At 46.5% G+C, this 13,171-nt stretch overlaps 1 protein-coding gene across 1 annotated transcript in view; it reads left to right on the top strand.

Moving 5' to 3' along the window:
• Nucleotides 1–13,171, top strand: part of MAP4K5 (mitogen-activated protein kinase kinase kinase kinase 5) — a 61,446-nt gene that overhangs the window by 16,815 nt on the left and 31,460 nt on the right. The window contains exons 3-4 of the mRNA XM_065635509.1: nucleotides 1,944–2,001; nucleotides 12,803–12,893. Of these exons, the coding sequence (XP_065491581.1) occupies nucleotides 1,944–2,001; nucleotides 12,803–12,893 (149 nt within the window). The remainder of the gene's footprint in view (nucleotides 1–1,943; nucleotides 2,002–12,802; nucleotides 12,894–13,171) is intronic.

Below are 13,171 nucleotides of genomic sequence, written 5' to 3'. Positions count from 1 at the left end.
TTTTAATGATGTGCAAGATGACGGTAATTCATCATTAATCAAGTTTTCAGCTGCCAGAAATGTATGGAAGAGGAGACAAAAGCCCCAGAGTGAGAGCAGAGACGTGGGTGTCCCTGGGTGAGGAGGCGATGGCTCTTGGGAAGAGCCAGGGTGAGTAATTTGCTGCGTGTTTGCAACACGACTGTCTAAACTGAAGATCTAATAGGGTTTCTGTATCTGAGCATCCAAACGAGAATGTTGAGGATCAGGGAATATTAATACTTTTTTGCCTTTGGTGCTGGCACAACAGGACTTGAATATTGTGTGTGGTCCTGCTGTCATCAACCTGAGAAGTGTGTTCAGCCGGAAGATTCAACTGTAGGACCAGAAAAGCAGTTTTAGGGCGAGCGATTCAGATAACTTGATGTGTTTAGTTCATGAATACCAACCCGCTGGAGAGCTGTCCCTTCCAGCAGACAAAGTTGGATGGTTAAACCCCAAATACCAGCCTCGTTAGGTGTAACAGCACCAGTGAGGGCGTCATCCTTCGTCTGTGCCGGGACGAATGCTCCTTCGGGATGCCGAAGGAGACCAAAGGTTTTGCTGTGGTCTAAAAAGCATCTCTGGTAGGAAGGTACTTTCAGAAGTGGTCAAGGTTTCCTTTGTGGTTAGCAGATAACTCTGTGTTTCTGTGTTCAGTGATTTGCTCGGTTTGGTTCTGTTGTGCAGTTTTTCAGGTTCTCGTTGACTTCAGCTGAGTCATATTTTTCTCCTTAGCATGTGTTTTGACACCCATCTCTTGGCTGAGCACTACAGGACTTTGAAATGCCAATTATTATTATTGGTGTGGGTTTGGGTGGGGGTTTGTTTGCTTATTTTTTGCTTATGTATTTGTTGTTTTTTTTTTTTCCCCTGGCTGGAAGCCTTTCCCCATTTGGAAACTTTATTAAGTGCTGACAAAACAGAGGTGTTCATCTCTCAAGTTCTTGCTTTACCTGTTGGTAAATTAAGACTTCTTCTTGTCCAAAGTGCGTTTTTTTTTTTCTGTAGTGGCTTCCTTCACTTCGGTCCACAGCAGCAAATTTGCTTTGCAGCCTCATCTTATATAACTGCCCAAATTGTTCTACCTAACCCAGATTTCCCTTGATTTTCTATAATCTACCTCTTCACCAGATTTCATATGTTCATAGAGTCAGAATGGAACAGCTGGGTTTAGGTTCCTGTAACTTATGGATGATGGGCAAAGGGGAATGCTGCAGCGCCTAATTGGATCAGGTTGTGTGTCAGAAATGATATAGTTTAGCTCCAGTGATGGTGCCCGAGTGGTTTAGAGCTCATTTTACTACAGTTAACAGTCTTAATGAAATCCCCGCTTAAAACTTTCTGTATCTGAGGTTCCTGTAACATTTTCCTCCAGCGCTGAATTCTCAGGGTGAAGTTTACACTGTACCTTGGGGAGGACAGTTCTGTAAAGGCTTAAGCGGAGCTTAACTGGACCATCTTCTTCTGGAGGATCCTGGGGACCGCTCACCTCTGCCAGCATCTGCTGGGAGTTTGTTTGCAACGTTAAGCTCTTCGCAGGAAATCACAACTCACCCAGTTCTACTTTCAGAGCACGTTGAGGTTTGGCACCATGAGGCGGGTGGTGCAGCATCACACCTACATACCACCCGTGAGCTTCTCCGTTTCAACAACCCTTAAAAACGGTGTTGGAGAGGCGTGAACTCTCATTCGCTGGGGGTTTCTAAAGTCTCAAAAGGAGCTGCCAGTAACGCTTCCCAGCTCCAACTAGGTTGATGCTGTGCTAATACCAAAACCAGATAATCTTCAGCCAGGTCACCCTCGGCTAATTGCGTTGTGCCGTGTTTGTAACACATGGCATCATGTCGTATCTTTTCAGTTTGTGGGACTGCGTGAGGTGCCTTTGCAGTGTAATTAAATATGTATTAACTCTCTTATTTCAGGCTAGAAATCTTCATACGGGAGAACTGGCCGCTGTAAAAATAATCAAGTTAGAGCCTGGTAAGTTTTACATTCTTTTCTGTACTTTCGAATTGCTTTTTTTCATTTTCTCCATATGTTTATTTTCACACAGCTGTGAAGCTGCAGACAAAAGCCATGTTTGGGTTTTTCTGTAGTTTCAGCGATCAGATGACAGGAAGCACTGCAGGATGTACCATCGCTACTGCCTGTGTCCTGCTCGCGATTTCCTTGTTTGTTCTTATCTGCCTTATTGTTTGTTGCGTAAAAAGATTGCAGTTACAGTGTGTTGTTAGTACAAAGAGGAGATCAAGGGCAGATGGTAAATTGAGAGCTCTGAGCTGGTGGGCTGTGCGAGTTGAAAGGGGAAGGGAGCAGGCGGTGATGCTGATGCCCAGCAACTGGGCGAAACACGGCCCTGTGCTCACACCATCATTTCCCCGTGCATTTTCTGCCGCTCCTCCTAAAAGCAGGAGATGCAGGAGAGAAGAGAGAGATGCCTGAGAGATTTGCTGATCTGAAGCCTAATCCAGGTCTGCGTACAGTTCTGTGAACACAGTTCAAATCCTGTGGTCGGTTTTGGGCCCCTCACGCCAAGAAAGGCCTTGAGGTGCTGGAGCGAGTTGAGAGAAGGGAATGGAGCTGGTGAGGGGCTGGAGCACAAGGGTGATGGGAGCGGCTGAGGGAGCTGGGGGTTCAGCTGGAGAACAGGAGCTGAGGGGAGACCTTCTGATCTCTGACCTGCCTGAAAGGAGCTTGGAGCCAGGGGGGGTCGGGCTCTGCTCCCCAGGAACAAGCGCCAGGACCAGAGGAAACGGCCTCAAGATGCGCCAGGGGAGGTTGAGGTTGGATCTGGGGAACAATTTCTTCCCAAAGGGCTGTGGGGCGTTGGAACAGGCTGCCCAGGGCAGTGGTGGAGTCACCATCCCTGGAGGGGTTGGACAGATGTGGAGATGAGGTTCTCAGGGTTGTGGTGTAGTGCCTGAGATAGGTTATGGTTGGACTCGATGATCCAAGAAGGCCAGCGGTATCCTGGGTGCATTAGGAAGAGCGTGACCAGCAGGTCAAGGGAGGTTGTTCCTCCCCTTCTACTCTGCCCCGGTGAGGCCACATTTGGAGTTGTGTGTCCAGTTCTGGGCTCCCCAGTTTAAGAAGGACAAGGAATTATTGGAGAGAGTCCATGGGAGGGACACAAAGATGCTGAGGGGTCTGGAGCATCTTTCTGATGAGGAGAGACTGAGAGAGCTGGGGCTGTTCAGCTGGAGAAGCTGAAAGGGATCTGATCAATGCTGATCAACATCTCAGGGTGGGTGTCAGAGGATGGACCAGACTCTGTTCAGTGGTGCCCAGCGCCAGGGTGAGCGGCAATGGGCACAGACTGAGGGTCCACCTGAACACGAGGAGAAACTTCTTTGCTGGGAGGTGCCAGAGCCTGGCCCAGGCTGCCCAGAGCGGGTGTGGAGTCTCCTTCTCTGAGACATTCAAACCCACCTGGACCGACCTGTGTGATCTGCTCTGGTGACCCTGCGTGAGCAGGGGGGTTGGACGGGGGGATCTCCAGAGGTCCCTTCACCCCCAACCACTCTGTGATTCTGTGATCTTGAGGGTCTCTTCCAACCAAAATGACTGGTAGAGAGCTGAAATCAGAAATCGTTTCCTGAGTGGAAAAAGAGGTGTTTTTTTTCTCCTCAGTTATAACTCAGTCCCACCTGAAGGTCTTGCACTGCTTTGAAGAAGTAATCACTCATCACTTGCTCACTGGTGTAGGTTTCAAATCCCTCCTGAGTGCAGTCCCCTCCTGTATCTCTGTCTCGTTATTCTCTGGTTGTGTTTTGCCTGAAGTGCTGCGCTGTGCGTGCTCAGGATCCTGCCTGGGGGGCTGAGGTGGCAGCGGGGACAGCGAGCAGATCATGGGCTCTGAGCAACAAGGAAATGTGGTTTTCTCTGCAAGATCTGTGAAACTCCTCATTGTATTATGTTGTGTTTACACAGGTGCAAAAAGCAACTGTACAAATTTATGAGAAAAACCCGTGAAAGACTATTAAACACAAAGTTCCCATCTATGACTGAGCCATAAATCTCTGGAGGTGGGGAGGGTGTTTGGGGGCAGCATCCCTGTGTGGTCTGTTTTTAAATACTTCCTTGGCATCCTCTGACGAAGGTGGGATACGCAGGGCTGAAGGGCCCCGTACCTGAATCAGCGCAGGTTTAATTTTTAATTCTGGTTGGTTCTGCCATCTGCACTTCACCGCGCAGCCAAAGAGATGTTTGTGAAGGCTGAAGGTAGAAGAAGCCTGGGAGGCTCACAGAAGCTAAAACCATGGCTTTGGGTGATGATGAGGAGTAACCTGTCCTTAGCTAACCAAGGCTGGTGAATTTGCAGAAATGCTTTGAAAATGGAGCTGAAGCAGAGGGCGAATCCTCTGCTGTTAGAGGAGGAAGAACAGGAGCCGTCGGAGGCTGAGCAGCCCCTGAGACTCTGGCCCAAAGTCATCACTCCTGAGAACCTCATTTTAATTAGCACCGATGACCATGTCTTATATGTTTCATTATGTTGTTGGGCTGACTTGCCCAGGGAAGCAATTTCTTCTAGTTTGGTTTATTTGTTTTTTTTTTTTCCAAAATACATTTTTTAAACGTTGCCAACCTGATCTCCATCCATCACACGTACACCCACAGCCTCTTGGCAGAGATCTTCTTGGGGGTTTGGTTTGTTTTTAAGGAGGCTTCCCAGCATTTGTTTACTTATTTATTCATTTTTAGTTCTCTGGGATGGTTCCTGCCTCTGCAGGGTGCAGCAGCTCACTGGCTGTGCAGGCTGTTCAAAACCTTCCAGTTTAAAAAAAAAAAAAAATCAGCTGCTCCTCGCTTCAACATTCTGACTGATTTTAAGGGGTTTTCGTAGCTTTGTAGGACTGTCCTTGCAGAGTACCATCAATTCCCGGAGCAGGCCGGTGTCGGGAGGTGTTGCAGGACGCGGTGATTGTCCCATCAGCACCAGCTCCTGTCATGCCGCAGGGCACCACTAGAAAAAGATTGGCCATAAATTTTGGAAGTTAGTCACCGGAGGAATAGGCTTGTGAGTTCTACACAGCATCTTCTGGAGAGGAGGAGGAGGAGGTGGCTCGTAGATGGGAATTAATTAGCAGATGGAAAAAGAAGAGCTCCAAACTCCACGCTTGACTAATACATAGAAAGGGGAATGGGGAGCAGAAGACAAAAGGCTCTGAAGCAGAGTGCCCCAGAGGAGATGAGGAATACGTTCAATTAAAGCTGTAAGAAATGGCACAGAAGGAGATGGCAGTATTTTGGGAGACCCCACGAAACTGCTGAAATGGCTGGTGGGGATGAATTGTGGTTTGGTTTTGGTACTCCCTCGTTTACTGCAGGTAGCAAGTGAGTTGGTAGGCAAAGAGATTCCAACTTAAAGCTGAGACCCCAACATGAAAAGGTATTTTATTTCAGCTGCTATTACCTTCTTTTGTCTGTTCTCCAGACAAAGGAAATAAGCTCTTTACTGAGAAGGTTACAGTACACTAGATCTGCTACCACAGTTACTTAAGCTGTGCTGCTAAAATCAAAATAGACAGTGTTTTTCACTTTTTTTTTTGGCATAGGCTTTGGAGAGCATTAGGCAGAAGTATTATGGCACGCTAATGACATTTCCCAGCATTCAATGAGTACAAATGCTTCAAATAACTTGGGAGCCAACTCTATTTCAGAAACTAATACAACTGTACTCAGCAGCATAGAAGCCAAAACCATCTGAAACACTGAAGCCGCTTCCTTCTATGGGTTTAGCAGATGAATCGAGAGGCGAGTCAATACAAAGAGGTAACTCTTTGCCAGTGACGTTTTCTGCCACAAAACCTTCTCCCTGGGTAAATATCATTTAAAAAAAAAAAAGTAAAATATACTTATGTCCATTTTAAATAATGGTGAACAGTGCCCTCAGAGCCCTTTGCCACTCGGAGGGCTGGCAGCGATCTGTAAATTTTGCAGTGTTACAGAAGAGTCTCTTTGCTGGTTTTCATTTGGTCCAGTATTTGTCTTTTCCATGGGAGATCCCCGTAAAGGCGAGAAGGAGCCAGTTACCTATTTCAGGTTGGATCTTAAACCGGAGCTGGAACTGTTCAATGGATTTTGTACAAGTGAAAATAGCCATGCAAAGGTGTGTAGAGCTGTGCTCAGTACATGTGAAGCCGAGTCTGGTTCGTTGTGTTTGTTTTGTGTCTCGTGGTTGATATTCCGTGTAGGAGCACAGCCCTGGGGCTGGGTCCCCATGGAGCTGCACCGTCAGTCCGGGGTGTTTTGGGCACTGAAGAAGAGTATTTCGGCAACGCAGCCTCATTCTCTGTATAATAGATTCCCCAGGGATGCTGTGAGCTATGGAGAAGAACAAGCCTGAGTCTTATTTAAACTAAGCCTATGGGGGATGAACAGCACCTGGAGTTGAAGAAATATGGAAATAACTTCTCGGTACCTGGGAGAGGATGTACAGCGCCCAGCATTTGACATCTTGAAATCTGGTCTGATTTTACTTTGCGTGCTTCTAATGCATTTATAATCTGCTATTCTTCTTTCAGAAATGTATGTATCCGGAGTGGGCGAGCTCATGTTTCCATGCAGTGTAAGCTCTCGCTTCCAACAGTTTCTTGGATGAAGAAGGTCGGCAGAAGGGGTTGTGGCAGGGGGAATGGGGTATTTTGGGTAGGAAAGAAGCTGGAAGATCACACATTTTAGCTGGAAGGTAACACAGAGTGGGACACGTGGGGTGAAGGTTGTGAAGGGGAGAATTAGGAAGACATTTGGCAAAATACATGAAGAAAAATAGCAATAATGAGATGGCAACAAGAAGGGAGAGTAATGATGGGATCATGAAAGGATGTGATGTTGAACAGTCAGTAGATAAGGCAAGGAGAGAGGAAAAGAGATGAAAGTGTTAAGGAATAGAAATATAGATTATATGTTGACATAGCTCTTCATAAATAGGATCCAAGCAGGGCAGAAGAGAACACACACTGGGAAATCGTTTCTGGTGTTAGACCGGTCACCGCAGACACATGTGTGCTTGTGCTGCTGTGGCAGCACATCGCCATCCGTAATATTTTATAATATCAGTGGAGAGATGATCAGTACCATCGGTGGTTAGAAGTTGGCAGCTAGATGCCTGGCAGTAAAATTTTCTGGTAGAAACATCATTGTTTCCAAATAGCTGTTTCCTGCTTGGAGTCAAGTTTCCGAGCATCAGGTTTGAGGAATTTAAATTCTTTCTGTCACACTGCAGGTTTCCTTCAATCCTGAGACAAGAGGTATGGATAAAACAGCTTGGGTGCTTGAGTGCGGTTTAAATTTCCCCTTCTTAAAGGTGGGAAACTTTGAAAGATTGTTCTCGGTTTTCAAAATGGTTGGTAAAGAGCAATGCAGATCTGTGGTGGAGAAAGCAGGAGTTTTGTGTGTGCCGGAGCTGTGGGATGAGGTGCTACAGTCATGCCTTGCATCCTCTCCACCTCCCCAAAAATATTTTGGGGCTGTTGTTCAGTTGTATTGCATGTCAAGCTATCTGAATGGGGATTGGAAAATGTCCCGGGAGTTAAACTTAATGAGGATAGAGGGCAAGGACTGGCCGCAAAACTCCAATCTAAGCAAAAACCTGTGTTTTGGGCAAGCCATCCCTTTCATCAGGAGAGACTGAACCCTCAGGAGGTTCAGGAAAGTGGTTTGGGGAGAGGGATTGAGAACCGGGGAGTGTGGGGATGTCTGGAAGCCAACGCAGAGGAGCTGGTGACCTGTGCATATTACTTGGCTGTGGAGTTTGTACACTGGGGCGAGTGGTTTCTGCAAAGCTGTTGCTCCCATGGGGCTTTCTGTCCTTGTTTGGGAACTTGGGTTGTTGAAACAGAAAATAATTTGAAGAATAGTCCTGGTCGCTTCTGCTAACTCGGGAGACGAGTTGTACAAATACAGCGAGAGCGTTTGAGCTCCTCAGCGACGGCGTGACCCCGCTTTTCGTCCTTCAGCATCCCGTACGGCAGCGTCTGCCCAGTCCTATTGCTGAACAGCATCTCGCCTCTAAATAACAACTATTAATTATGGCGTTAAAAATCCCAGGTCTGCACAGTATCCGCAGCCAAGCTCCCCAGCAAGGCCGGGCAGGTCCAGGTCACGTCTCCTGGGCCAGCCTGACGTGTCCCGCCGGCGTGTTGGGGCCCGCGAGGACCTGGCATCGAGGGCAGGGGCGCTGACAGGCTGGCTGGCACCTCCGACATCTGCCTTCTCACTAAGTGCTCCCGTCCCACCCTCCGGTGACACCGCGCGCGTCTCCCAGTGCCGGCAGTTCTCTCCTCCCAGTTGCGTGCGAGCCCTGGGTGCTCCCTGTCCATTCCTCCCTCTGCTCCCGCACAGCGTCAACCCTGTGATGCAGCACTGAAGTAATGCAGAATTTTAAAACAGTAACTACGAATTTCTTCCCTGAGGAACCTTCTGAAGAATAAAGTGATTCACGGCTGCCCTGGGAGGAGTTGCGAGAAGTGGCCTTGGGTCTTTCTGCAGGATGGGACCGCTCAGAACAGTCAGTGGAGCATGTGAAAATGTGACCGCGAGTAAACTTGCTCAAAAACTGTCAAGGTCGGGCATGCTCAGAAGACTTAATCGTGTTGTGTGATGGGCATTAGAGCCATCAGAGCCATCACGTGCTGCGGAGTAGGGTGTGTGGATCCAGCACACACATCTAGGACAACATCCATACGTGCCAGTTCCATGTGGGCGAGAAGTTGCGTCTGCCAACAGAATAATTCGCTAGTGTCAATGTGCTGTCAGTTTTCTTGATCTCCCATTTAAACATGGATTTATTTTGGATTTACCGAGCCTTACCTCGCTTAGCAACCGGCTCGGGAGGCACCACGTGAGTCCCAGAACAAGCAGAGCGAGCAGCTGGTTGTGCCGAGCGGAGCATTGTAACGTTCCATTGTAACGCTCGCTGGCGTCCCGCGCGTCTCGCTGCGGAGGTGCAATTACATGGTGGTAGCAGCGACTCACTCGTGTGATTCACAGCAGCTCCCCAAACGCCGTTTTTGCGCGTCGTGCCACATAACCCGTAATTGAAAACATGTGAGTAGGCAAAAAGTACATTTTTCCAATTCCGTGTTTTTTAGTGTCAAGCAATCTCTTGATGGCTAAAACAGATGAAAATCTCTTTGCACGGATATATTGTCACCTTTGATCCAATTCTTTTTATCTTGCTGTCTCCCGCTCAATGAAGTATTTTCTACAAATTCTTTGTCTTACTGTTGTCTTTTTTTTTCATGCTATCCAAGTATATTTAATTTTTGCCCTATTCCAGCATCTCCTGCCAAGATTAATACTCCAGCTGCCTGGAAACTCTGAATTCCTTTGTTTTGAATTTATTCTTGTCATCTTTGAACGACTATACATCTTCTATCTCTGTGTCTGATCTTTCAGAATCATTTTCTACATATTTTAGCCAAACTTTTCTCATGGATGTTCCCTTCTTTCCATCCGTTTGCTACTTTTCTATCAGCTCCCTGTCTGTATTCAGCCTGCACCCCCCTTTCCTCCCCCAGATCCTTTTCTTTTTTTTCCTTTTTCTGTTAGTGGCCCCATTTCTTGCATAGATTCTTCATTTATTTATGGCAAATCAAGAGCTCATCTTTTCTGTCTCCCTCTACTACAGGATCAGCCTAAGTCACTCCGGTGGGTACTTGTTCAGTGTTTTCTTCATATTTTATTTTCACTGGTGGGGAATTTCACAGCTTCTCATGCCTTTGGGTTCAGTGCTGTGATGTTACTCTGGTAGGAAAAGCTTTTCATCTGTACAGGGAATGTAGGGTAAGGCAATTAAACCCATTGCTAATTGTCCTATCATAAAGTTGAAGAACAGATTATCCCTTCTCCTCCCTTCCCCGATATCTCTGATGTGCATGTAGGTCGTTATCTTTTCTACTGTCAGCCCTTTTCTAGCCCAAATCACCGTATTTCCTTCAATTTTTTCCCCATTAGTCGTGGTTCCTAGGACTGATATTCCTGTTACAAGGCAGCCCAGTCAATGAGCTATTGATGGGCAATTCCAGCTGCTGCTTGCGAGTTTTTGCTGGTATGAGGATGCTTCTCAATCATGATTTTCATGTGACAACATTTAGCTGTTCTAAAGTGCTGCCTCTGGCATTATCGAAGATTGTTCCATTTGAAGGTGGCCGGTTAAGAAGAGTATTTGGATATCTGGCAAAAAAACTCACGGACAGCTGGGAAGGTTGGAGAAAGACCTTAGGAAGTTTATCAGAGAAATAGGAGGAATGAATCCACCCAATCCAAACTCAAAAAGCCTTTGTTCATGGTAATCATCTATAGGGAGCATGGATTCCAGCAAAGTTGTAGCTGAAAGGTAACCCATAAAGTGGATACAGTGGGAAATCTGTGCTAAATTTATGGAAATAGTGTTGTCTTTTTTTTTTTTTCATTATTAAAAAAAATACTACTTGGTTTGAAAAATACTCCTGACATTTGAAACTCTTCCACTAATATTTTCCTGCCCCAGTGAAGTGTTTCTCGGTACAATTTGACTTTAATAAGCGCTTGAGGATTTTCTGGAATCAGTCAGGGATACGTATGGACCAGGGTGTTCCCTTCTACCTTCGTATTTTGTAGTTATTTTCTGAAGTAAAAGTCATTGAGACATCGAAGTTGTGATCATTTGGAAACTGTTATACCAAATTGGCAACTTTTCGGCTATATCTGTAAATATCTACTACATACTGATGTGTGTTTGGAGAGCCGGGGATTCCGAAGGGATGGAACGTCGGCACTGGCTGCTGTGGGTCCTGAGGGAAATAAAACACGGCAAATAAACGCATCTCTTTCTAAAGAGGTTATTAAAAATATTAGCTACGCCGTTACTTGTTAAATAAAGGTGAAGAATCCAAAGAGAATTTATAGCAGTGCTTGAGACCTCTTGGACTTGTCAACATCATATAAATTAAGTACATGTTTTCTGGGCTGACTTTGGTCTTAGGAGGTAAGTTCGCTAGTGAAATTTAAAACTAAAGTAAACATACAGAGCAATTTTGACCTGGAGGGAACATGGTGGTTACTATTCTGTCTGCAGCAACTTTTTATCCAAAACCTGAAACCTTTATCTAATTTCTTTCATGTTTGGAGAGCTGTTACAGGTCTATTCATGCCAAAAGAAGAATAAGGGTAATAGCACATTAAAATATATATGTGTGTGTGTGTGTGTGATCACAGAGCAGGCACACATCCAGGGTGGCTTAATGAGCTGATTTTTGTGATGTTGCCCTTGAGAGGGAGGCGGTGAGGCTGTGGTGACATCATTGTGATGTCACAGTTACATCATTGTGATGTCACAGCGATGGCGTTGTGGTGTCACAGCGATGTGATTGCTCCAGAGGAGGGAAGCAGATCTGCCATGTCTGAGCTTGAGGTTCTGCACAGAACATCCTCCCCTTGCGAAGCCTCTCAATGGGATTTAATAAAAGTACACCAGTGGTTTTCGGAGCTCTCAGATATTCCAGTTTTGCTTTGTCGCATCCGCAGAATTTTTATTTATTTACTTATTCATTCATTCGGGCAGCTTTTATCCTTTTGAATTAAAGTGGCAGCAGTATGCTAGGCTATTGATCTGGCCATAATATATTTTTTAGATGATTTTTTTTTTCCCCCAAAGGATATTAGGATGTGCAAACGTGCTTATGTAGCTGTTCTCGTCCAAAAATGCACTCGGACCCAGGCAGTTTGTGGGGAGGAATCTGCTGCTGTTCTGAGTCAGCGGTGCCTGAGTGGGCGGACAGGCCATATGCTCTATCGGAGTCGTTTAGAAACGAAATACTTTTAATAAAGAGCCTATGGTGTGTGATCTCGTTTGGTGTCAGGCAGAGGAGGCTGGAAATAGCTTTAAGAAATCTTTCCTTCTGTCGCTGGGATCCTTGTGCCGTGGGCACCGTGTCCCAGTACAGCCAGACCGGTTCCAGCTGGGGCTGACGCTGCACTGGGGTGCGCTGGAGATTCCTCGTGTCATAGAATCACAGAATCATTTTGTTTGGAAAAGACCCTCAAGATCATCGAGTCCAACCGTTCCCCCAGCCCTGGCACTGCCCCGTGTCCTGAGAACCTCATGTCCATCTGTCCGACCCCTCCAGGGATGGTGACTCCAGCACTGCCCTGGGCAGCCTGTTCCAATGCCCCACAGCCCTTTGGGGAAGAAATTGTTCCAAGATCCAACCTCAACCTCCCCTGGCGCAACTTGAGGCCGTTTCCTCTGGTCCTGGCGCTTGTTCCTGGGGAGCAGAGCCCGACCCCCCCTGGCTCCAAGCTCCTTTCAGGCAGGTCAGAGATCAGAAGGTCTCCCCTCAGCTCCTGTTCTCCAGCTGAACCCCCAGCTCCCTCAGCCGCTCCCATCACCCTTGTGCTCCAGCCCCTCACCAGCTCCGTTCCCTTCTCTCAACTCGCTCCAGCCCCTCAAGGCCTTTCTTGGTGTGAGGGGCCCTCCGTGGGATCCCTTTACTCCCTTTCCAAAGCTCTTGGTGCAACTGACCTGTCAGAACTGATGGATCACGTTCAGGCCGCCAGGCCAGCCCTTCTCTCTTGATCTTTGATAAATATTTGTGCTTCGCGCAAATAATAAAATACACAAAACTGAAAGGATGGTGTATGCAGATAACTCCTACTGGAGCATGTTAGAAAATCCTCATGAAGGTCTTAGGAATTATCCGGGCCCGTGGCTTGTTTTCCTGAGTCCTGCACCCACTTCCAGATCTCTCTGAACGTTCGGTTGTGTGTCACGTAACCGCGGCTGCTTCGTGTTTTTCAGGAGATGACTTTTCATTGATACAGCAAGAAATATATATGGTTAAAGAATGCAAACATTGCAACATAGTCGCCTATTTTGGGAGCTATCTCAGGTAAACTCCACTCTTTTTTTTTTTTCCTTTACCTGCATTTCTGCTAGTTCTGTACTAAACCATTGCTCAGTCGGGTTTAGTATTATATCCTCTCTCAGTGTTCTTCTCTAGGTTGAATTTCCTTTGGTTCCCAGTTAGCTTAAAAAAAAAAGAGAGAGAAAAGTGACTAATACTTTGTTTTCTCTGCTGGCCAAAAGGCTGGAATATTTTTATCACTAGGAACAGAAAGAAATTTTTCCCCTAGAGACTCTCACAACATATCCAGTCCTACTCACTTG

This window comes from Caloenas nicobarica, chromosome 5 (genome assembly GCF_036013445.1).
Source record: "Caloenas nicobarica isolate bCalNic1 chromosome 5, bCalNic1.hap1, whole genome shotgun sequence".
NCBI lineage: Eukaryota > Metazoa > Chordata > Aves > Columbiformes > Columbidae > Caloenas > Caloenas nicobarica.
Note: the sequence above shows the minus strand (reverse complement) of the source record. Positions and strands in the feature narration are given on the sequence as shown.